The sequence below is a fragment of the Varroa destructor genome, unplaced genomic scaffold (genome assembly GCF_002443255.2).
Source record: "Varroa destructor unplaced genomic scaffold, Vdes_3.0 BEIS01000001.1, whole genome shotgun sequence".
NCBI classification, from domain to species: Eukaryota; Metazoa; Arthropoda; class Arachnida; order Mesostigmata; family Varroidae; genus Varroa; species Varroa destructor.
The window spans coordinates 20,909,528-20,933,465 of record NW_019211454.1 but is presented as its reverse complement, the minus strand read 5'-3'; the positions used below and the strand labels follow the sequence as shown (position 1 = coordinate 20,933,465).

The window sequence follows — 23,938 nt, the reverse complement described above, 5'->3', positions numbered from 1 at the left end:
AATACCCACACGCAGAGGAATGACTGAGCGTGCAGGCGATCATGCGATTGACCAAAATGGTTGGCGCTGCTGCTGCTCTTGCCATATTGACCAACAGGTTAACAATCTACAATAACTTAACAAACAATCGTGTAGAGGTTTTGTCAGATCAGAAGACTAGAAGATCAACTATCTGTCCAATACAACAAACAAGCGATAACCGTAACGATTAAGACAAATGACGGGGACAGATGCGCGCAGTAGCTGCATTGTACCAATAAATAAGATTATGTGCTGCAAAAGCTAGGTTACATGTATTTATTTTTGAACACTCCCACTATCGCAGAAGCAATTCAGTAGCTGGATGTGTTCTTTGCTTAACGGCTCCTAAATTTCTCTAGATCTTATTAACGCTTCAAGGCATAAAAATGTCTTTTTTTATACTGTTACTGATACACCATTCAAGCATTATGACCAACATCTACATTCTGAATACCGTGAAGTAAATGTCGCGCTGAAATTTCTCCAGATCTTTAAACCAAAGACAACAAGAATCTCAGCCGCTCGTGTTGCCATTGTGTAAATACGATAATGCGATCGATTAGGAACAGTATCGATAAGACTTTCATTTGCATTTAGTAATTACGCTAAAACAATATGCCGCCGGTTCGAGAAGATTCCTTTGTAGGTTGCTTATAGTATATGTACATGAGGCCAACGTATTTACTCAAGTACGTTGGCCTCATGTACATCCTTTCGCGGCGGACAGTCCGCACCAGACGAATGAATCGACACGTATGCGGTAAATGTGGAACTGCCAGAGGTAGTAGATATATTACTACATGGACATTGTAATGTCACTATTGTAAGTCGTCGCATTTGGGGCTTGTGAGCTGATTTATGACAGCCATAAATATCGATGATACAGGTTCGAGTTTGCTTGCCGGGTTTGATACCGTTGATGCTCTCTTCTTCTTCCGATGATGATGCCTTCTCCTCTCCGGTGTCTGCTAGTTGAACTGCCTTGTATGTATGTCAACTATCACTTAATAAACCGTTCACTCTATGGAAATGGTCACAAGTTGGGTCAGGGAGGAGAAACCGCGGGATTGTCAGTCGTTTCATAGGAGTCACCATACAGTGGCAACAAACAGTCCTATAATCATCGCCATCGTGATTGCAGCAGTCGATCACTGTGGCGTCGTCACATACGACGCAATGGAGGGATGAGGTGCGCGTGTTGGCGTCGGCGTTGAAAAAAAGTAAGCAAGGAGTACTATTACAATAGTTGCTTCTACCTTGTTATCCTCTAACAGTGGAGTTATAGGACATTTCTGAGTTCTCTGACTAAATGCAGCTGTGAGTTTTAGAAAGGCTGGATGGATTTACTTTGTACCTGTTAGACAATATGGCAGTGATTGTACTAATGCTTGCGTATCCTCCAGCCCCTGCCATCGACCCCGTCGGTATAGTTACTTGGGTTTAAAATAATTGTCGTCGCTGATGACCGGCCTTACGCAAACTTCGTCGTAACAAACGATGCACACGCACGAGTGTGCGGCATAGAGATAGTTAAGTGATAAGATGTAAAGGGCAGAAAACCTTTGAAAGGTAGACAGGTGGCAGGTTATGGATTGCAACGCAGGTTCGCCTAAGCTAGTTCCAGCAACAACAATCGTAATAATGACGCTACTTGACTGTGTCGCCGCTGCCGCCGCCGCCGTGACGATTGCCGCTGCTTGCACAGGCGGCTGAAATCATATCTGCAAATGAAGGCTTTATATGACGGGATTAGAAGCTATATTGAAACAGCGTAGCAGAGAAATTCGTAATAAAAATAGATGCAAAAACAGTCTTTGGCACGGGTTGTTGTGACTGAATCGGAGGCGTCCGAGTTCGTCTCCGCATTATGCCTGATACTTTGTCGTTGTCATCGCTATAGAGTGATTCAGTATGATGGAAGACGTTGCGTGCTCAACTTTCTGGGCGCAGCAAAATGATCTGGCATCGCATCGCATCTTCCATTCTTTCCGGCAATATTAATCCGCGCAGGGTTGCCGCCTATCCCAAACACGCACGAGCTGCATATAATGTTGTATGTCGATGATGGAATCATGTTTACCAGATTGTCCATCACTATCGTTGACTTCGCTATTTGCTTTTGCGACACTTGCGCCCCGCATGGCTCGGGTCCATTGCTAATGTAGGCAAAACGGCATATACTAAACAAGATGCGACTAACGTGAAGTAATCGGAAGAGATTCCGTCACATTAAGTTAAGCAGCAATCAAACTATGTGAGCATTACTGACTTTGGCAAGGCAACTCACCGGCATCGCCCATGACATCGGCCCAGCCCTACAAATGACCCTAACAGCACTCTTTTAGGACCTCGTAACGATGGCCATTACTGCTGCTACCAATGCTGATGATGAGGACCGGACACTACTTCTCCCTTGTTTGTTTCCATTGGCAGCGGCTCTTGTATGCTGGCATTCGTTTCAGCTGCTCTTGCTGATTTGTGTTTGTCAGTTTCTGTTCATGAGGCTGTTGTGACTACAAAAGCCCCTGCCTCATGTATTCAGCTCAATTATGTCTGCTGTGGCACTATTGGGTCGCCATGTTGTTTAAGCCGTACAAAATCTATTAGGGATAGCACCCTTAACTGTACGTCTCCCTTGCCATGCATTGAAGCCTTTTTGAAGAATAAGGACCTCACCTTTTCAGTGTTACCACTATTTTTGCACTGTAGACGAAGGCTGTAAAAAAAGAGAAAGCAAGAAGACGATTCAGGGCGCCTTATGTAGACCTTCTGGTCATCGATGACCGCCGTCGTCGATGACAGTGAAGAGCTGAGTCTTGTAAAGGGAGGCTTCGGGGGCTGTTGGCTCTTGGGTCTTGCTGCAGGGTCGCCGGTTAGGCATAGTTTACTTGCCTGTAACGGCATCACTGTCGTCCTATAGTCTACTTCCAGTTGATTCATAGTGCCTCTGCTGTCAGAGTCGCGGCAGCGGACCTCTATGATAAAAGAACTCGGCGAACAGAACGCGTTGATCTTCTTCGACGGCAGCGGTAGTCAAGCAGGAGAACCGACACGAATAATGCTGTAGTAACGGGCTGAACTCGATGCCCAAGTGTACTGGGGCCAGCGATATATTGAAATAGCGGCCATAGGTTTCTGTATGTATTTGTTCATGTCCACACCTCAGGAGCAGCGCACAGAGACATTTGTTGGATGGCTGTTGTTATTAGTTGGATTGGTGGATGCGCCTCGACCTAGTGACAACCGCTACCTGCCGAGCTATGATAGAGCAAAGCTCGAATGGAAGACATGTATCTTTATTGGCAGGGCAAGAGCCGCACTTAATATTGGAAGATTAATCCACGAATTCAGGTAAGGGCAGGTAGGAGCCCATGAAAAACGCATGCTTGAGTAAGCAGTAAAAAGATTTCAAAACGAAGCAGTACTTGCTTTAGCGAGTTATGGTCAAAAAATGACTGGTCATTTGGCTCCATATTCGTGGCCCACGCTTATAGTTGTTGATATCCGTTTCGTTTGCGACTTAGTGCGCGAACGCCAGTGGGCAAATGGAAGAGGCGTTAGGAAAGACCGGTGGATCAGAGTAGGCATAAAGTGATTCACTACGGATAGCAGCGTTGTCTTAGCAGAGTGCGAACAGTAACGACGCTGGGGCGGCCGAGGTAATCGAATGGAGCAGTTGCGTATATCGAAACAAGTTCGGGTGGCCACATTTAGTGGCAGCCTAAGTAGGATCGACGGCCTGCGTTCGAGATTACCAAACTCATTTCACTTCCTCTTTTTCTTTTGCTTCTGTTGGAGAATCTGCTAATGTGCCATGTTCTCATTGTTACTACAGTCTTACTTAGTTTTACTTGCAGACTATATGGCCTTAATAATATTCAGCAAACATAATGGGTATAAACTGCAACAGTATCTGATTATGCTATCAAGGCTTCGCGTAAATTAGCATCAAGATACTGGTTTGATAAAAAAGAAAGTATTTATAGAACAACGCAGATACGCGTATTTATGTTTGCAGCTTATACTTTCATTAATCGTAAAGCTTGCACGCTTCTGTAAATCGAGTTCCATCTGGGTTATACTGGCATTTAATACGACTTGGTAAAAATTCTTCTGGTCAAAACGAGTTGTATCGCCATATCCTATACCGTTTTTCCGTTTCACTTTAGTAAACGGTATTCCTTTTCGCATCGAACTGTTTCGTGAACAAAACGAAAGCGACGAGTCTGTCGAGGCGGTCAGGGGTGCGTCATCGATATCAGACGACGTCACGTAAGTCAGTCAGTCAGTCAGTCAGTCACCCTTCCTCTAACCGTCATATTCATCGCTGCCGGTATAAAGGGGGTAAGCTGGAATAACGAGGTTTAGGAAGACACTCCAACGGCTAAATGGGGGAGGATCTGTGTGGTGATCGCTGACAACAGTAGACAAGAGTAGCATCAGAACAACAGTGTAGAGAAGGCTGAAATAAAAAAATGAAATGACCTGCAAAGCTACAAAAGGGCACGCCGTCTTTCAAGGAGTACAGAATTCGAGTAAAGCAAACTAATGGGGTTAGCGTTATGAGGTGAGCCGAATCACACCCCTCAGTAGGTTAGTTAGTTAAAAAAAAAAATGAACGCCAGTTATTTGTCGATTTTCTTTTTTACTACATGAAGAAGTAAAAGATTCTCGGGGCGGGCTCAGCGAAGCTGGTAGAGGCAAGGCAATAAAAGTGGACCAAAAAGCTTTTTCGGTGCTTTTTACTAAAGCTTGGGACTCGATGTGTCATTACTGCGTCACCAAATACCAGCGAGACAAGTGTTCAAATAAACTGCTACCTACCAACTGAAGATTGTTAAACGGGTACAGTTGGATGAACGCAGCAGTGGAGGGCTTTATTCTGCACGTGCCTTCACATAAACTAATCGGGTATACGTTATTAATATTTTGATAGTTATAGGCTGTATCAAGCTTAGCATTTGTCAGGTCGCTCGCTGAACTAATAGGTGCGTGTAGCAGCGACCTGAACATGTTAAGGTATTACATCGTTTGGATGGCAAAGTTAGGCCACGTCGATATGTATAAGGCATATAAAATAACCGTACTAATAAATAAAAGTAGTTATTTTACATTGAATGCGTAAGAAACTCTCTGTAGTATAATCTCAGCTAATGGATTATTTGATCATTATTAATACACAACCTGTAAAACGCCAATGTTAAGCCACAAGGAGTACGTGTTTTATATGTATTCGTGCAGAGGAGAATGGGGCATTCGGGCCAAAAGTTGTATTGATACTACAAAAGAGAAGAAGTATGCTAATACATCTATCGAAGGTTCTTCCATTATTTGCCGTACGTAGACAAACATAAATTCAATCCTTTTTCAAGAAAATATTAATTGAAGACAATGACGGCGACAATTAATTGGAAACAACGACGCTTTATAACTATTTGTTGCAAAGTTAAACAAGTAGTGCTTATGACTCGTCTACATTTACAAGCTACATTTTGCCTGGAATGTGGTGGCTCATATAGACCTTACGATAAGTATGTGATTTATTTCAACTACCGTAATTCCCAGGTAAATGCGGCTTAAATCTGTACGCAAGGAGCCGCTTAAGACCGAATGAATCGCAGCTCGCCAGAAGCAATTTGTTATTTGCATGCATTTTACTGGCAACAACAGCAGGGCCTACCCCGGATGACAAGCTATGCCAGATTGACAAGGAAACCCGATGTTGATTACGAACGCGGTTAGAACAGCGACCCACTCGTCGAATGCATGTGGACGCATTGGAAGGAGGTCTGCTTTCGTGGTTTACCTGCTCACGGACGTCATGGACTCTCCGCCACTAGTCCCCCTACTATGTCCGACCTGAAATGGACTCGTCGAGTAGAACCCATTTCTTAAGTCCATGGTCGGCCTTCCCTCCAACTTTTGAAGCTAGCGTGATGGAAGAGTTGGCAGTGCCATAGTTTGGAGCGGTCATAGGCTAAAGGGCGTTCGAAGCGATCGCAACGACGTGTACGGGGTTTACAGCGGAGCTGTTTGATATTCCCAAATGAAGTGGTACCACCATCTGAGTACTACTCTCACAAAAGGCGTCAGGAAAGTTTCCTTGTCTTAACCCAAGAGACTTTCTGATGGACCGATTGGAACTACCATACGTCTTAGGGGTTTTCTGAGGGACATCATAGGCGAGTGACGATTTCATCAACTACGTATCCAGGTCTGTGTCGGCTAATAAAAAGTCGTGACTCCTGTGAATATTGGAGCTACAGAAGTGCTGAACAGAAGTAGATTCGAGTCTGAGTAGTGGCAGGCGTGAGACGGCGGAGAGGCCCAATAAGCGTTTAGCAACTGCCGCAGATACTTAAATTGCATGAAGCAGGTTCGTTTTAAAAAATCGATGCCCAGAACCTTGCTCCTGTCAGTGTAAGTTGTATAAACTGCGCCGTCCATGACCCACTTGTGCTATAGATCAAAATTTTAGGCCGAAAAGTACTCACTGGATTTTGGACAGAAGTAAACGCAGTTTGTCCGCACTTGATCCTAGGTTACGTTCAGTGGAAATTACAAGGCCCTCAAAGCGTTTGTACTTGTACTATATCCGCCGGACGACGGTTCTAGGGGGTGGTTGACGTTGCGGGTCGGCGGGGCTGTTTCTTATAGTCAGACACCTTCCAGAGATTTTAAGCAAGATTTCAATTTATAAAGAACCACTTTAAACTACCCGGGCACCAAATTGCAGCTGAACAGGGTCTTTAGCTGTTCCAAGGTGGGTTTGTATGCGTCCCGGTGTAGTTGTAAGCACGGATGTTCAAGACCAGTATTATGCGCTGCTAGCTTACAGCATTACTTTACAAGGCCAAGGAATCGAACCACTTTAGGTCAGCATAGCGAGCTTAAAATAGGGCTGACAACAAAACTAAAGCCCTCTTGCACCCGTCAATGGTAACGAGCCTTCTCAGGCTCGTTGTCATCGATGGGTTGGAGGTTTTCGAGGGGGTTGACATCAAAGCAACGCAATAGCTTTATAAGGGTATTCACGGGCTTAATTCTTTAAGCAGTTAGATAGATTCACTGATGGCGCTGTGTAGCACACGATCCCGGCCGGCGATTTACCGCCAGTTTACTCCCACCTGCGAAGAGATAGCTCATAGATGACGAGGTTTAAGCTGTACTGGTGGACGACAGCGTTACTATGATACACGAAATGGGGCTTGTTTACGTCGACGATGTCAGTCTAGTTATCTGATCTCGACACTCACATGACACACCTGCAAGAAGACTTATTGCTATTGACTCCGTCTGCCTGAGGGTAAAAGCAAATAAATACATTTTCATAACCCAAGAGACAGTATATCTAGGCTATAACAGCATAGTTGCCGGAGTTTCTCTGAAATCCGAAGAAAGTTTGAAAGATTAGGAAGTTAGTTTCCCGAGCCTACCTTTTAGTGATTAACACGTTAATACGGGACTTTCACCAGATCGTAAACCCGCTGTACGTTATCACCAACACGAAGAACTTCGAAAGCTAACCCGTATGTAATCGTATCGGCTATTGCAATCTTAGGTTACAGACGAGCACAGTTTCGACATGATCTGAAAGCGAGGTTACAGATGGGCCCCAGCAGAATCAAGCTAATATGTAGCATAGGCCGCTGAGAAATTTCAAATATGCTTGTATGGGTGATACGTCGCGAAAAAGGCATTTGAACCTCTAAGAGGCATGGAAGGGCCTTCGGCTTGGAACTCGGATCTTGCAGGAGTATAACTTCGAAATTGTCCACAGCAATGGTTCCGCCAACGTCATGTGGACGCTTTTTCAGGCCTGACCCTGCCGGTGGTACAAAGCGGCGCCCTTAAGGTGGACAAAATTCGAAGGGCGTTGAGGGAAACCCTTGCCAACGTTTAGTATTTAGTTACTACTAGGGTCCAAATATGGTTTAATATAAATGATGATTATATTTTATTTGGAAACTTACATTGCGTTTAGTTCAATATAGTCATTAATGAAGTTATAGAGGTGCTATTTAGATTACTTGTTTGAGCCTACTGCAACTTACGATTACAATACGCAGTTTGCCACGTATTAATGGGTATCGACGAATAAAATTGCTATGACAAGTGACAAATCGTTACTTTAATTTAAAATTAAAGCAGATTGATAAACTAATATCCAGAATGCAGGTCTCTAATGACGACAACCTATTTATTTTCTATAAGAAAATGTCGTATATTTTTATGAGTAAATTTCTACAACCACAAACTTAAGAAGTAGCATGTTAGCTGAGTGTGGATGAGAAGTGTACAAAGAACATGCATGTAGATTGTACCTAATGATTACAAGCGACTTTAAGAGATGAGAGACAACACATATGATCGACTACAACGTCTGTACGCTAAAGTGACCAATAAAGCAGTGCTTAAAGCATTTATTCACAGGTTCATCATTTTCATGCACACGGGTTTAGCAAGGGCTCGCTAATCAGCAAGCCGAGTCTAATGATACATGCCGTTTGTCGTTTGAAATTGTAGTAAAAATCACAATTTTCTACATCATCTTCTTCATCTGCTTGGCGGCATTCTGGACGGTTATGCTGGTCATCTTCTATCAGACACTCGATGCCTTCCAGCCAAAGTGGACCCTGGACGCTAGTCTCATTGGCACTGTACCGGGATTAGGCTTCAGGCCACGCCCACCGCTGTCTAACATCGACTCAACACTCATCTATTTCAAGGTATCTAAGCCGTTAGTGTATATGTTATATTATAGCGCTCTTTGTTATGTGGAAAGACGCCAGGGCGCGTATCTATATGGTGGTTTTCATACCAACCGTGGGAACCCATGAAGCGAACTACAGCGGTCCATAGATCCTGTCTCGCGAAGAATATTCATACCGGTAAACCGTTGCCCTTACTCAGGAAGCAGTTGGATTCCTTTTGCTCAGCTAATAGTTTCTTTATCGCCTTCCGGTGACAGTTATTTCATTTTCTTTTCCTGATCATATTACCACATCTATGGCACATCCTCCTGAAGCCGTCATTTTCAGATATATTCTGATTTCAATTGGCTCTGAACTACATGCCCTTGCGAGCGATTCAGATTTTCTGGCCTTCTACAGCGATTCTGAACAGATACAGTTGTCTAGTTCAGTATCATTACTTACTCGTTGTTGTGTTTGTATTTTTGCTTACACGATATATTACTTGGGTGGGGGGTACGTAACCAAATCATTGCAAAGCTAGTTCCTGCAGATATGACGAACGGAGATGGTAGACTACCAAAGAAGGGGAGGCGAGAATTTATAGAGCTGAATTGGTGATGTCATCGAGAACTAAACACGTCAATGACTACGTCTAAGCGCAGCTGCACTCGTTGGGCTCAATGTTTCTCGGAAACAGCTTAGTCTTTTGCTTCTTGTCTTCGTATGCCCCGTTGCCTACGGTTATTCCACAGTGAAAAGAGTGTTCGACTACGAATTACAATGCTACCCTGCATGTAGTTACAGAAACAGACAGCGCATGACGTCGTGTCAGGGGGTTAGAAATTGAGTGGCTACTATCCTCTTTTACACTTTTTCAAACAATAGGACTGCAGGACTATAACGTGCAGGAGAAAGCAATGCCAGCACTAGCAGTAGAGCGACGAGTGCGCGGCTGAGGTGAAAGCGTTGCACACGATATAGGTGGATTAAATACCCCAGCACCCAAGTAACATTACGTATCAACACAACCAAATAAGCATTCCACAAGTTCCGCTTCTGCTGTCCTAACTTAGGCAGCAATACTGCTAATGTAAGCATGCAAAGTTCGTAACAGTGTGTTAATCAATAAATCATAACTAACAATTTCTTATTAACTGCTTGAAGTTAAAACGGGCTCCAAGGATTGATAGGGATCGAGTAATAATAGTCTTTGAATAAAAATTCTTTCTAACTAGCCTTTATAACCATAGAAGGTGCCTTTCATTATGCGCTCTGTTTACCGGCAAAAACAATTATAGTAACTATTTCCCATCGAGGTAACGGCTCATGGAACTCGTTTGCTGCGTGCCGAGTAGTCACGATACTGTGTATTGCGATATAGGACAGTTTACAAGGTGCATCTGTCAGCTAAGGCCTTTAGGAAAATTGGGCGAGCCAGCTGAAAATTTCGAAACTTCGATTGGTTGTTTAAGGTCTAACTATAATACCTATAGCTCCGCATTTTGGTTATTTTCTGTGGCAGGCGGGAGGAAGCGACAGAGATTCATACAAGCACTGGGTGAAGGACCTCGATGATTTTATTGAGAAGTATCGCGATGCAGGCAACACCGGGGAGCACCTTACTTCTGAATGCGGTGTAGGAAGACCCGCGGGCGATGGCAAGGCCTGCATCATCAAGGTTGATGATATCTACAAGACGAATTCAAATTGCTCTACCCAGGAGGACTATGGGTAAGTTAAAAGCTGCTATGAATATTAGAAGAACTTTAGCTTTAAAGTGAATGAGCAGCTATCCAGTTCAAAAAGTCATTGGATGTTTCATATTTGTTTTCGTGAATCGTTTCAGCTACAAATATGGAACACCCTGCGTCGCTCTGAAAATCAACAAGATCTACGGCTGGAAGCCCTCGCCATTCTTGAACAAGGTCTTTCCTCCAGGGTTTCCCGATGGCCTAAAAGAAAATTACGAACACGGTCGCGTGTACATCTCTTGCGAGGGCGAAGTACGTTAACGACAATGTTATTCTTTCGTTGCATGTTTTATTCTGTTGCATTGAAGGTCATTTGATATTCAAAACAGGGTTCTATGACAATATGCGGATGACTGTGGTACGCAATGTGTTTGCAATGACTTGTCGAAACGCTTTCAGCAACTTTGTTATGTATAATCATGCCTAAAGGGGCAAAGCATAACTAAAGGCTGAATGAATGAAGCAATGCTTTGAGGGACAAAGACGTTAGATATAATAAGTGCTGACCCCTCCGCTAATGGTTGACGCAGTTCTCGCTCTAATCGAGAACGCTTTGTCTAAGTGATGGAGCTGTCCAGTGCAGGTATCCGATCATGGCCATTGGACACTGAGTTACTACTATTGCCTGCCTCTACTTCTTACCTTTTGTGGGACTGTTTCTGCTCTATCATCAGAACCGTCGCACTGTTTGCTCATGTCTATCTTTCGTCCGCTAATATACGCTTCGTCCGTCTACAAGTGTATCTAATGTATTGGCGGTTGATAAACAGCGCGCATCACTTATAGTGGCTCCTTGATGCTTCGTATTTATATCCCTACGAGGCACAGCCGTTGTGTTCTCTGTTGAGGCTTCCGATCGCTATACACAGTCCTTTTGGTGACAGAGAGAACCAAGCCACAATTGAAGCCGAGCTTCTCGTGCGTCGACGACGTGATGAGTCGTCCAGTCTCTAGTTAAGCTGATCATCTGGGATGCTATGGTAATACGCACTTGCTCTGTTGATTCTGTTCAGTCCGGTCACTCGGGATCTGTTCGCCTTCGAACGGGCCATTGCTTCTGCTGCTGCTGTTTGAGCGAATGTGGTCAGCGAGAGGCATGTGACGGAGGAGCAGCATGCCCAGCTATACTGCGTGGCCATTCAATGCTGACCCGGTGGCCCCAGATGCGAAAGCATTATTTACTATCTTAGGAAGGATAGTTACGATTGCTGTTGTAGTTGGAATACTGCTTCACTACTTTTGTTTGACGCTAGTTGACTCCATTTGACCGAATGATACGAACGATCAGAGATAGCAATGTAAGTGTTCGCTGGTTAGTCCCGTGCGTGTTGATCTGAAACAATTACCTGTGTTCGGCACTGTTTTTTGATAACTTTTTCACGCCTCCTAATTCTTCTGCTATTGGGTATACCAAAACACTTATTAATTTGGGCGTCACAAGCTTAATCAGAACACTATTTGAGGCTTGCTTATAAGAACAGTGGCAACGTTCTCAATACTTTTTAAACAGGAGCGTTCTTTTTCTGTCGCCCCCTTAGTATTTCGTATCCTACAATACAAATATTCTACTGTTTATAGGATTGAGTAGCTGACTGCTAATATCATATATATTCATCGTATGATAATTCATTTGAAATACATGCATGTATATATCTATTTATTGATCATAATGGCGCTTGCCTGGCGACGCGTCTGCTCAGTCTAGCTGTGATTCGCCCGTTTGTTGTTCCTGTCGTTTTGAGTGGTCAGTGCAGTGCGATCGAACGCTGCCGCGCCGCTTGTACCCATTCTGTTAGAGGAGCGAGAGACTGTTATGACTTGGTCACCTTGGATGCAACAAGAGTAATGACCTAGGCTGCCGTCCTTACTTAGCCGGTTGCGTCCACGCTAGATCTTAGTTACGGCAGAAGCAGCTACGGCAGTAGGGGCCGGTTCACTGGAGGTCGGTGACGCCAGTGTCCTAAGCTCAAGTTCTGGCGACGACTGACGCTTTTGTGGAATACCGTGGCGCGATATAACGATGCCGTTTTAACGGCTCCCGTTTCGACCCCCTTGTGTATGCCGTCCCTGGCGTTATTACTGTTGCCACTGTTGTTGGCGTTGTTCCTGAGTTGAGCCCTTTCGTATAAGGAACTTTTTCCACAATGGCGGCGACAGCAAGCATACATATGAAATCAGGAATAAAAAGGAAACGTAGCAAAGCGCTCTAAAAAGCGTCAGCTTCGCTATGTTTGCCAAGTCTATGTTGGATTCAACTTAGGTATGCTTGCGATTTTGCGGCGACAGTATGGTATATTTGCTTTACTTCGAAATTCTATTTCGCGATGTTCGTTGTATGTCCTATGACACTTCCTTTTGGTGGCTGGTCGTCTGCTGCGGTGCCCTTTCTCTCTAAACCCGCAGCTATATCACTGTCTGAACGCTTACGGAAGGTGGTCCCTTTCGTTGGTTGCAGCTCCTGCTTGGTTAACCGGTCGGCTGTTTCGCTGGTTAAGCAATGACGGCTATCCCATAGCCACAACGTCTGCTTTTATGAATATTGCGCTGTTTCTGCAATAGGTCTAACTTCCGTCCCTCCTTGCTTGTCCGTTTTTCTACCCGCCCTTTCTGACTAGTTGATGCCGATCCCAGTAGCTTTGTATTTCTGACTGCGTTATGGCGCAGTGCTTTCTGGTAGCGCCCGTCGCTGGCAGAAGGCGCTGCACATGATTCGCAATATAGCAATTATAGTTCGAACGCTGTCTTAGATTGGTTTGTTTTTTCGCTCACCGGCACGCTCGTTCAACGCTCGACGGCGGCAGACTGTTCCCCGACTCTCTGGCAGGAATAAGGCTATATGTGTGCGGGTGACTCTAGCTACTTCTGTCCGAGTTGCGCTAATGACGGTTTCTGCCAGGGCCATCAGTAAAGTAATGGCTGTAGTAACAGCTGAAAGGAGGACACAGGAAGGTGGTGCTGCTATAGTATTAGCAGCATTATTGTAACGACGTTCTGTGCCTTTACGTTTCTTCTCCTCCGAGTTAACATCACCACTGATGACCTCGGTGTCCCTTTGCCCCATTGCCAGCATTTATTCGTTTAGCGGGGCCAAATCAGCGTTCATCCAACGTTCGCTCAGCGGCCATTCGCCGCATAAACATCTGGGAGCAGTCCTACAGTGTGCCAAATACTTAAACAAGTATTTGGCACATCTTCTGCCCTTAATGAGTGAATGACATATATCTAATGCATCTATGCAGCTGACCGAGGTCTTATAAAACAATGACAAGCAGATTTTATTTGTTCAGATTCCAGCTTTTCACAGCCGTTGCTTGACGCTATAAAAGGCCGTGGCATTTCCCGACTTGCCTCTCTGTCGTTGCGAGAACCAGATAAGAGGTCTGAGACAGTCTTGATCCCAGACCAGATCGACGACGTTTCAACCGTTTATTGATATGAAGTTAAAATTATACACCTTTAGTACAGAATGGAGTTGTTTGTTTATCGCAGACATTTGCTAAATTATGTAGTCAGTTGTATTTTTCTTTTAAGTTAACTTTTTGTCACAACATATTCGAGCAAGTGGGCATCTACGGCGAAGCCAGGAAGTGGAAGGAGGAAGAACTAGCAGGTTGCAATCATCAGTTAGAGATACTATCAGAGACAGCCTTCAGTTTGAAGGCTTTACACGCTTTCGTGGAAGTTATCATCATCATCAATACAGATGCCGTAGAATGTGACAAAACGATACGCTACTATTAGCGCTCACACAGACAATGAAACAAGTAGAAAAAAATTCGTGTTAATTGGCTGAAGGCCGTCACCGTTTGTGACCGTACACGGCGCTTTACACAGCGGGCATAATGGAGTAAGCACAAGTCGGTCTACTGCCTGTTCACTTTGTACGCAATTGGTCCCATTTTTCTAAACGGATACATCATAGCAATTTCGAGGATAAGCAAATCGAGGATAAGCAAATAAGTTACCGAACTTATGAGCTATTTCACATCGATCAAATGATGAGAAACAGGGCATTACTCTTTCATTAGAAGATAGGTCTGGAACCAATCAGATTGAAGCTACAGTTCGCTTACTACCGCGAATCGACCTGTACACGTATACAACAATTTCTATGATGACTATGCTACTGGTAGCGATGTATTTCGCTGAAACAAACCGGCGTCGTTTTGCTAAACCTGCACAACATCTCTTCGTTGTTATATAGTCGGCTCGATGTAAAGGTCCGAAGTAAGAAGTCAGTGAGGTTTGTATCCAAAGTTTCATCTTTTGCTTGCGCAGTAATAATTGTTGTTGAGCCAGTTAGCTCAGAAAATGAACTACACGCATTGACTGTTATCTTTCCAAGGATGAATTTTGACGTTTATCAATACGTGGCGTCGGAACGGGCCGTAGGTACGGCTCCTACATCTGCCCGTAGGGGTATATCATAATTCGTTTGGCAATTGCAGAGTAGGTAATCGAATGGGTGACTAATGTAAAATAACGAAATTATTCGCGTGATGGGTTGGCCATAGTTCGAGTTTAGATTTCATATACTAGTATAGGCCAATCCCGTTGGGCTCTGGGCTTCGCTCTGTTAACTAATAGGAATGTTTTACCGCTTCATTTTACTTTAGGTCCACTTTGACAAACTAACATAACCTGGCGGGATTCCTTTAGTTCCTGCCAAGTGCCTATAGCAATAGAATTTTCTTTTAACTAGATACATTTATCTATGAAAATAGTGTCAAGTCAACAGTGTAGCAGATGTTATACATAACAGTTTTACAAAACATATGTCGTGATAGCTTGAAGAAACATAATTTGTATATTTGTTTACAACTAGGCTTTATAGGAAAAACGTTTGCTGGAGTATAGCTACAAAAGCCACTGCAAGAGGGCTAATAGCGTGAATCACACGGGCTAGAAACCTCTACAAGCACCACAGAAGCCTAACCATATGTATTAGGTCGCTAGTAGTAGCAGTGGAAGCAGAGAAGCAGTAGGGGCATGAAACGTGCAGGTCAGTCAACCGGCCACCCTTTCATGCCTCAGTACTGGTTGCCTGATCATCGCGCTCTCACTACGTGTGGTCGCGTCATGCAATGATGGCCAGGTTAGTGAGTGCGGCGTCGCACTAGTAGCTTCAGGAACTTACGTTTGTTGGTGATTGATTCATTGCAGAACGCAGCCGACCAAGAGAACATGGGCCCGGTCTCCTTTCACCCAAATCCGTACATCGATGATTTCCACTTCCCGTACACGAACGTGCCGGGCTACATGCCTCCATTCGTATTCGCGCAGTTCATCAAGCCCGAGCGGGGCGTCCTCATCAACGTCGAATGCAAGGCCTGGGCTGCCAATATCGTCCATGACCGACAAGAAAGGATTGGTTCCGTGCACTTCGAGCTGATGATCGATTAAGCACCCTCGGTTCTTCGGGCCATCTCCGTCTCCATGTTCGCCAAAATCAATGGTGGCAGCGAGTATGGCCCTCTGGGGAAAAAGGACCCCACCTCACCCATACAGTTGGTCAGTCGCCCTCGACTCTACGACGATCTGCTACAGTAACGGCGAAGAACACCATTAGACTTCATTAAGACATCATAGACAATTTGGCTACATTGTCAGAGAGACCAACTACTTATCAAGTGGCACTGCGCTATCACATCCTGCGGCCTCCATCGCGCGCACCGCTGTGCGCAGCAAACTATCACGGGCACCACGACAGCCGGCCGGCCGGCCGGCCGGCCAGCCAGCCAGCCAGCCTTCTGCAGGTGGTGGGGAAGGGGCCTAGCTGGTAAAGGTTGGCGCACCTGTGCACCGGCGCCTTTCTTCTCCAGGGAAATAATAACAATAGGCCAGATATAGGAAATAAAGGAGGCGGTAGCGATAATAGGGCAGAGCTTAAAATAAGCCCCGATGTCTCACTATTCACAAATCAATTACCACTAGCCGATTAGATTTACACGCCATGGAGCAATCATCTAATAAGAAACAAATGGTACAATAGATACAATTGACTCGGATATAGTCGAGAAAATTCACCGTTCCTAGCAGTATAGAGAGAATGGCCTAAGGTTGCTCACAATTGAAACAGTCCCCTGAACATTAGTATACAGTAACTAGTCTCATAGCTATCACGTACATTTATACAGGAAAAAGACTTTTATGCCAAACACACGCATACAACACGGATCATTACGGCCACGAGTACAGTTTACCTATACCATGAACAACGACAGCGACCACGATGGTAATAGTTTTATAGCAACTATATGAAGCACTTTGTAATTGTGATTAAATGCGCTGCGGGTTTAACGCCAGAGGGGTCGGAAAGACGTCTGTGTCCCTTATATTTCATTGTGTTTTTATTGGATACCTCTCATCTGTGGCTCGTAGACTATCTTGCAAAACGATCCTTGCTTAATAAACGTAACGAGGAAAAAAATAATACTTAACAACTGTATGGATGTGGATTTCACAACAATTTGGTACGATGGTCATTGTCATCATCGTCCTCCATGATGATTAACGTCAGATCGCTGTTAGTCCGTATTCTGGTCCATTCGCCTATCTCATTGATTGACTCACTGTTGCTAGCGTTGAGTGATTGATTGGTAATAGACGTGCTGGGTTCACACTGCGTCGGTGCGCCTCGCCCAGCATCTGGAAGCTGCAACAATACCATCCGACCATCTGGCGTTCCACCCTCGCAGCGATCAATATAGGGGAAGAAACGTGCCTCTGCGTAAAAGCCCTTGTGGTCGAAGTAGTGTCATTAACGCCGCGTTAATGACGCCGACTGACGAAAGTAAAACATGAGCGGTTACAATTACGGCAGCAAATGCTGTGAGCGCTAACGTAGAAAAACAAATTAGGTAAGTCAGGACAGTCGACGGCCACTATTCTTATCAAGTTTGAGACTTTCTATCGCAAGTCGTCAGTGAAGTGAGCACTACTCATATTAGTTGCGTGTGTGTACTACCGGAAGCGAGAATGCTGGGGAGGGAGCAAAATGGTTCGGACCTATTTCCAATGCTGCTATTAACAATACTAATAGTAGTATTATTATACTATGTATGACTCAGTGACAACTGTGACTGTTCGGTGAAATAGTTGCCATTCTAATTGTGCTTATTTGTGAGAACTTTTTCTCGAAGACATTCCGTCGTTGAAAAATTTCGAATACGTGCTGGAACAGCACGAACGTAATTTCATCATTCAGCAAAGTAGCTCAGAAGAAATCAACGATCATTCATTAGTTGATCTGGCGTTGTTTTCCCCTTTTGTGACAAAAATTATGTCAATGAGAAGCTTAGGCACGGGGAGTAGGCAAGTATAATAGACCGAATAATGGAAGAGAAATTGCATGGAAAATGAATGATTTGCTGTTAGCTGATGATAAACTGATTTCCCGGGTTGGAAAACAGGCGACGATGCTGTCGATGACAATTAACAGAGAATATATTTAAACTAAATAGCTGATCATATGAGACACGGGTGGACACGTATGGCAAGGACAAGTGGAAGTGTGCAAAAACGAAAGCGGCAACGCGAACACATTAAGAAAATTGATAGCATAATAATAACGATGAGAACAACAATGAGCGGAGTTGTAGGTAATGGAGGAAAACGGTTGAAAAAGTGCCCCTATACGTAAACACTTGCGTTGGTTATTACTTTAAGGAACACTGGTAGATACTGAAAAGATCCGCGTCCAGATCTGTGTTGTTGTCGAGTGGCTGGGATACTAAACGAGGCCGCCTTCAATCTGCTATCGCTATTGCAATAGGACATGGCCATCAGTACACATACATACAAGCGTGCAGGCAAGCGGCACCAACCACATCGATAAATGGGGACACATATACCTGTAGAGGATACAAGCAAGAACGTTAAACACAGCAACGGCGCGAAGCAAGAAACAAACGAGAAAGCTCCGAAGTGTTGCGTATTCAGACAGATAAACTGACGCCAGAATAATAAAAATACAGAAATAGGAGTGGGATATGATCGAGCTGTCGATGAACCTGTCCGCGATTCGAGGGGTAATTGTTAGCTGAAAAAAAACGTCTAACGTTTTGATTGTACAAACAAACAAAAAAAAAAAGTAATCAACAAAACTTTGTTACATGTCGGCTGCTTGCACTAACAGAACCTCATAGACAGGTAATAAATAGATATCGGGTAAAAAGAGATTGGAGATCTGAGACAAAGTAGACAGAAACGACACGAACGTATGAAATTAAGAGAAGCGAAACAAAAATGTGTTTGTTCGGAACGCCAAATATTGCGTCGTACTGTTGCGTCGGTCTGATTATTGTTGTCGTTGTTGTTGTTGTTGTTGTTACAAATGAAATAGTGCTAACAGCAAAATAACCATAGTTACAATAATGATAAAACTATTAATATTGGAACAGTCTTCAAAGCAGTAACGATAATGTAAAGTGAAAATGATGATATGACAGGTTGGGGTATTGCAAGCCCGTTTTTATATATAACAGTGTTTTTCTTATCGAGCCATAAAGTACCCGATGATTCCTCTGACTTTAATAGAGCGAGAAAAAGATAACTTCATAAATGTACTTATCAGCAGACAAATTTTAGCAATTCAACAGCAATAGTATACTAATGATGTTACTACATCGTTACTTATACATTGAGCAGACAACAACAACAACAACAACAACAACAACACGACGACGACGACGACGACGACGACGACGACGACGACGACGACAAAACAGCAGCACAAGTGCAATGATAGGCAGAAAAAACAAAGAAGATTTAGATAATAAAAGAAAGGTGCTTCAAGATTCAGAGAGTTCGTCGGCGTCGTCTGCGAAAAAAGCGACGACACCGAAGGTTCACGAAGTCGACGAAGAAAATTACTAAAATTGTTGAAAGACAATAGAGGAAGCTAGGTCGTCAAATGAAAGTTATCGTCATTACTACGCTGCTACTGCTGCTGCTGCTGCTAATAATGATGATGATGACGATGTTGATGATGATAATGGTGATGAGATGATGATGATGATGATGATGCGGATGATGATGACTATGCTGATTATAAATTATTACAAACGAATTAGCGTTTGCAAAAATGCAGTAAGAGGAAGAAACGGTTAGGGCGGGACGGGATATAGTGGGCTGGCCTAGTTAAACGCGCGGGAAAAGAGACGAATTAAAAAATTGTTGAATTACGAAATTTCCCAAAGAAAATATGAGAAAATAACGCACGCGCACGCGCGCGCGCGCGAAAGAAGAATAATAGTAAAAAGGAAGAAAGCTAGCGAGAGAGAAAGCGATAGAGCGAGAGCGAGCGAGCGAGAAAGAGAGAAAGAGATAGAGATAGAGATAGAGAGAGAGAGAGAGAAAGAGAGAGAGATAGAGAGAGAGAGAGAGAGAGAGAGGTTGTTACTATAATAAAAATAATAATGCTATTATAAAAACAATAACAATAAGGAAGATGCTAATGATATTAATAATCATTATGAGACGATGTATCACTCGACACAGTTATTATTACTTCCCTAGCTATCAAATGATTATCTTGATTTAATGATTATTGATATCATTATTACTATTGTAATTGATATACTTACTATCATTATATAATTACTATTATTATTATTAGTATATTCTAATGAAGAGAGCGAGAGATAACGTTGATAATGATTAGGATGATTACTACTATTATCATCATTGCGTAGTTAACGTGTGACTGACTGAGTCAAATGACTTGCCTTGGTTTGCAACGAACGACCAAAATCATTCGCCATGTTAATAGACAAAAAGGCATAAATCATCTTAAAAATACATAAAAGAAGAGAAGTCGAAATACGGAAAATAACAAGTAGAAGAATGGATATATGGCGCAGTAACCTCGATGATTTGAATAAATTGCTGAGGAAATACACGGATCGGGCCCTTAACGTTGTGTGTGTGAACATCTATCTGCACTCAATTTCGGATACTGAACGTTATGAGCGAGTCACAAGTTGCAGAAAGAAGCAAAATTTCATATTAGAAAAATGTCTTCCTGTTCAAAACTTCGTTTCTTTCAAACGAAACCCAAATTGCAACCACAGTCGGCTGAGTGCAATGTGTAGAATATTTTTATTTCAACAATATATCGAAATAAAAAAACATTTATGCGACGGAACAGGCTTGCTCCCAGGGGGATACCGAACTACTGCACCGCTAGCACTTTCTACCAATAACAGCGGCAACAACAGTTGCACCGGGAAACAAAACTACTTCGCATTCTAAACGACTGTAATCGCCGGAGATTATGAAATGGAAGATGGACAGAGGCACCACCACATTAGCCGATTAAGAATCAACAACAAGAGACGCTGACGTCAATGTCAACATGCAAAAACATTTACCATAACAGAAATCATCATAGTGGTATTGGTTTATTAATAGCGGTGATTTATAAAGACACAAGCATCAAGCAGTATAATTTGAGATGAAGCTTCTTTTGTCAGCTGTTAGAAAAGCGTCTGTTAATGAGTGTAACGCATCGCGAAGATGCACGGCGATGATTAGGCGAGATAGCAGCATTAATAACCAACATCAATACAAAATAAAAGAATCACAATACGCAAAAGAGCGTACTGCAATAAAACATAAACGGGTACAATTCAGAACGTTGCAAAAAGGCCCGTTCAAAGCCACACTTATCAACCGCTACCTTCCCGTTGTGCTTTCCATCTGCTTGATCACATGCCGCGCCCCGACGGCCTTCGACAACTTGAAGAGACGACGACGACGACAAAATTGAGAGACCTCTCTTTGTTTCTAAAATATCTTCTTTCGCACCGGCGTGAGACGATAGGGAAGGTTTGAAGAACGAAGCGGAAATGCTGCCGATTTACATTCTGATTATTATTATTGTGATGATTATTTCGATACAGACAGTGTTGATGCTGCTGACGAGTGCATGCAGTAAGAGCCGAATCATCGGCTTTGTGGGCCGATTCGAAAATACGCCTAGAACGTCATCGTAGAACGTAAATAAAGGTACAAAAAGTCTGGCGGAAATCCACAGCGACACAGACTCTGAAACGAACCAAAAAGTTTACGCAAACGGGCATTCTGCAGCACTGAGATTGTCCATTTCGCGCCGAGAATAAATAAAACATGGAACTTGCTGCCATCCGGAAAAGGCGGCGGACGCTCTTGATGGTTTTACCACGCCGATAACAACAACAACAACAACAACAACAGCAGCAGCAGCAACAACAACAACAACGAAGACCTGGATAGAACAACAACAGTAAAAGGCAAGAGATATGATCTATTAATAATGGCCGCCCACATAAACATAGCCTCACTTCATGACACTTGTATCCTCTTTCGACAGATACATCCAATGGCGACATTACTATTAAAGAAATATTATTACTTCCACTACGAGTGAGTACTACATCCAAACAGTATGAAAAAAATACAGGAACGTAAAAACCAAACGTCTTGGCAGCGCATTCTTTAACATGAAATGATAATAAAAATGAAAAAGGTCACAACTATGGCCTACTTCAGAGACTTCTCAAGATTAACGACAGAAAGAGGAGGGAAACAGATGAGCAACTAGGAAAAACGCGGAAATAATATAAGAGATTTATCCAAACAGTTCGGTAGTTTTATCTGCGTATTCGTGTACCGTAGAGGTGCACCAAGCGGCAACTTTGCTGTCTTCGGTAACTAAAAGAACAGTTTGAGCGATCGCCGCCCACAATTTCAATATACACACGCAAAAAGCAGGGCAGCGTCCACTGATGTCCTTTCATAAATCGATAAAGTTGAATAGCTCATCCATCCATTGACATCGTGAACAACAACCAGTAGCATCTGGCAGAGGCAATCGTACAGGCAACAAAAGTAACTATAATAACTATTCTTATAAATGACACCATAGGGAGCGCGATAACATCAACGTAACCTTTAGATAAACACTTTTACTATTGGATAAAGGTTCTTTTTTTTTTGAGATACCATTTGATCGGCAAGGCATATACAGATTTTATTCATACGGCACCGTTTCCCTCTTCTACGTACAGACGACCTATTTATTGCAGACCATTTCGTTTCAATTCTGTTCTAACAGGCACCGATACCGCTGTTGCAGCTGTCGCTGTTTCAGCTAGCTCAGATATATTACTGCCGTCGCGCCTAGTCTCTACGGATATTGACTGATGGCCGTGTTCTTATATTCCTTATGCATAGATGAACGTCTATTCGGATAGAGTTCAGCATGGCGTCCTTCTGGCGAGAGGCAGCCTCTTCCCGTCGAAGATGACTATGGCCGTCGGGGCGTGCTTTCTACGCTACTTAGAGTCAACAAACAACAATAAAGAGAGAGGATTGAAAAATAAGGGAATAATAAAATAGAGAAAAGTAAAAAGGGGAATATAAAAGAGAGGAAGAAGGTAAAGAGAAGAGATGATGATGATGATGAACCCGATAAGACGGAAAGCGACAAGTTCCACGTAAACAATATAGAACGATTTTCTAGAAATCACTCGAAAGATAAAAATATACTACTGTAATGTAAATTAGATGAAAACGAAAGGTGAATTAAAATCTTCAGATGATAAGACCAAAAGTTGAAGACGCGTTTTGATTTCTTAGCTTAACTATTTGTATACCTAATTTTGTAGTGGTTACATACTGGAAAACGTCGAGTCCCAGGCAACGGAATTCAATGGTATTCGATTATTTCTACAAAATCTGGTGAAAACGTTTATTGAGTGAGGTCATCAATCCTTCGAGACTGCAAGTTTTGAGGTCAGCATTAAATAAATATATATTGATGAATCGAAATGCGGAGGTTCACTCTAAAAGAAAGTAGAATACAGCGCGTTTCGACTCGGGAGAATGGCTTCGCTATAGGCTAACAAGTCTGTAAGTTCAAACGCGATATAGGAATTATTTTTACGGTAGTTTTTGGTGTTGTCTTATTCACCTAGGCTAGACTCGAAAGAATATTTTATGTAGAAGTAACGAAACAACCTTCAATCTATTTTTGCTGTTTAAGCAAATAGATAGAGGTATGTCACCATTTTTTGCAATATAGCTGAAGAGTAATTAACTGGATAGTTATTTTCGTAATAAAAATCTCAGAATAAAAACCAAGAAAACTATTAGCGGAGGGCGCATTTAATTGCTTATTTAAAAAATAGATTATTATCATTATTAGTAGTGTTATACTATCATATATAACGATTATTGTATATCATTATAACGTTGCAATGATGTGATTTAAAAAGAAAAAGATAAAAATGTCATTTTTAGTTGTGCCTGCCTGAATCTACAATTACTCTATTTATTCCCTCTAGTCAGAATACTTACGTGTGCAATCATCTGTAGACTCCGTCTTGAACTGCATAGTCCTTCGATAAAAGTTCTCCTTTGTGGTTAAAAATATGTAGATATTATATTCAAACAAAAAAAAGAATAATCTGTGAGCTACATACGATT

At 42.9% G+C, this 23,938-nt stretch overlaps 2 protein-coding genes across 12 annotated transcripts in view; one reads left to right on the top strand and one right to left on the bottom strand.

The window, feature by feature from the left end:
• Nucleotides 1–23,069, top strand: part of LOC111244613 (sodium/potassium-transporting ATPase subunit beta-2-like) — a 31,622-nt gene extending 8,553 nt beyond the window's left edge. For both annotated transcript variants that reach the window (XM_022791887.2, XM_086977244.1), the window contains exons 2-5: nt 8,548–8,750; nt 10,240–10,448; nt 10,564–10,720; nt 15,632–23,069. In XM_022791887.2, coding sequence (XP_022647622.1) covers nt 8,548–8,750; nt 10,240–10,448; nt 10,564–10,720; nt 15,632–15,871 — 809 coding nt within the window. In that variant the 3' untranslated portion in view covers nt 15,872–23,069. The remainder of the gene's footprint in view (nt 1–8,547; nt 8,751–10,239; nt 10,449–10,563; nt 10,721–15,631) is intronic.
• Nucleotides 22,067–23,938, bottom strand: part of AQP (aquaporin) — a 33,836-nt gene continuing 31,964 nt past the window's right edge. For 9 of the 10 annotated variants that reach the window (XR_015318986.1, XR_015318988.1, XR_015318989.1 and 6 more), the window contains 2 exons: nt 23,810–23,867; nt 22,067–23,231 (listed from right to left, as the gene is read on the bottom strand). Coding sequence is in view for 1 of the 10 variants with exons in the window: in XM_086977242.1 (XP_086833368.1) it covers nt 23,202–23,231; nt 23,810–23,867 (88 nt within the window). In the remaining 9 variants the exon portion in view is untranslated. The remainder of the gene's footprint in view (nt 23,232–23,809; nt 23,868–23,938) is intronic. The other variant, XR_015318983.1, reaches the window with a different exon arrangement.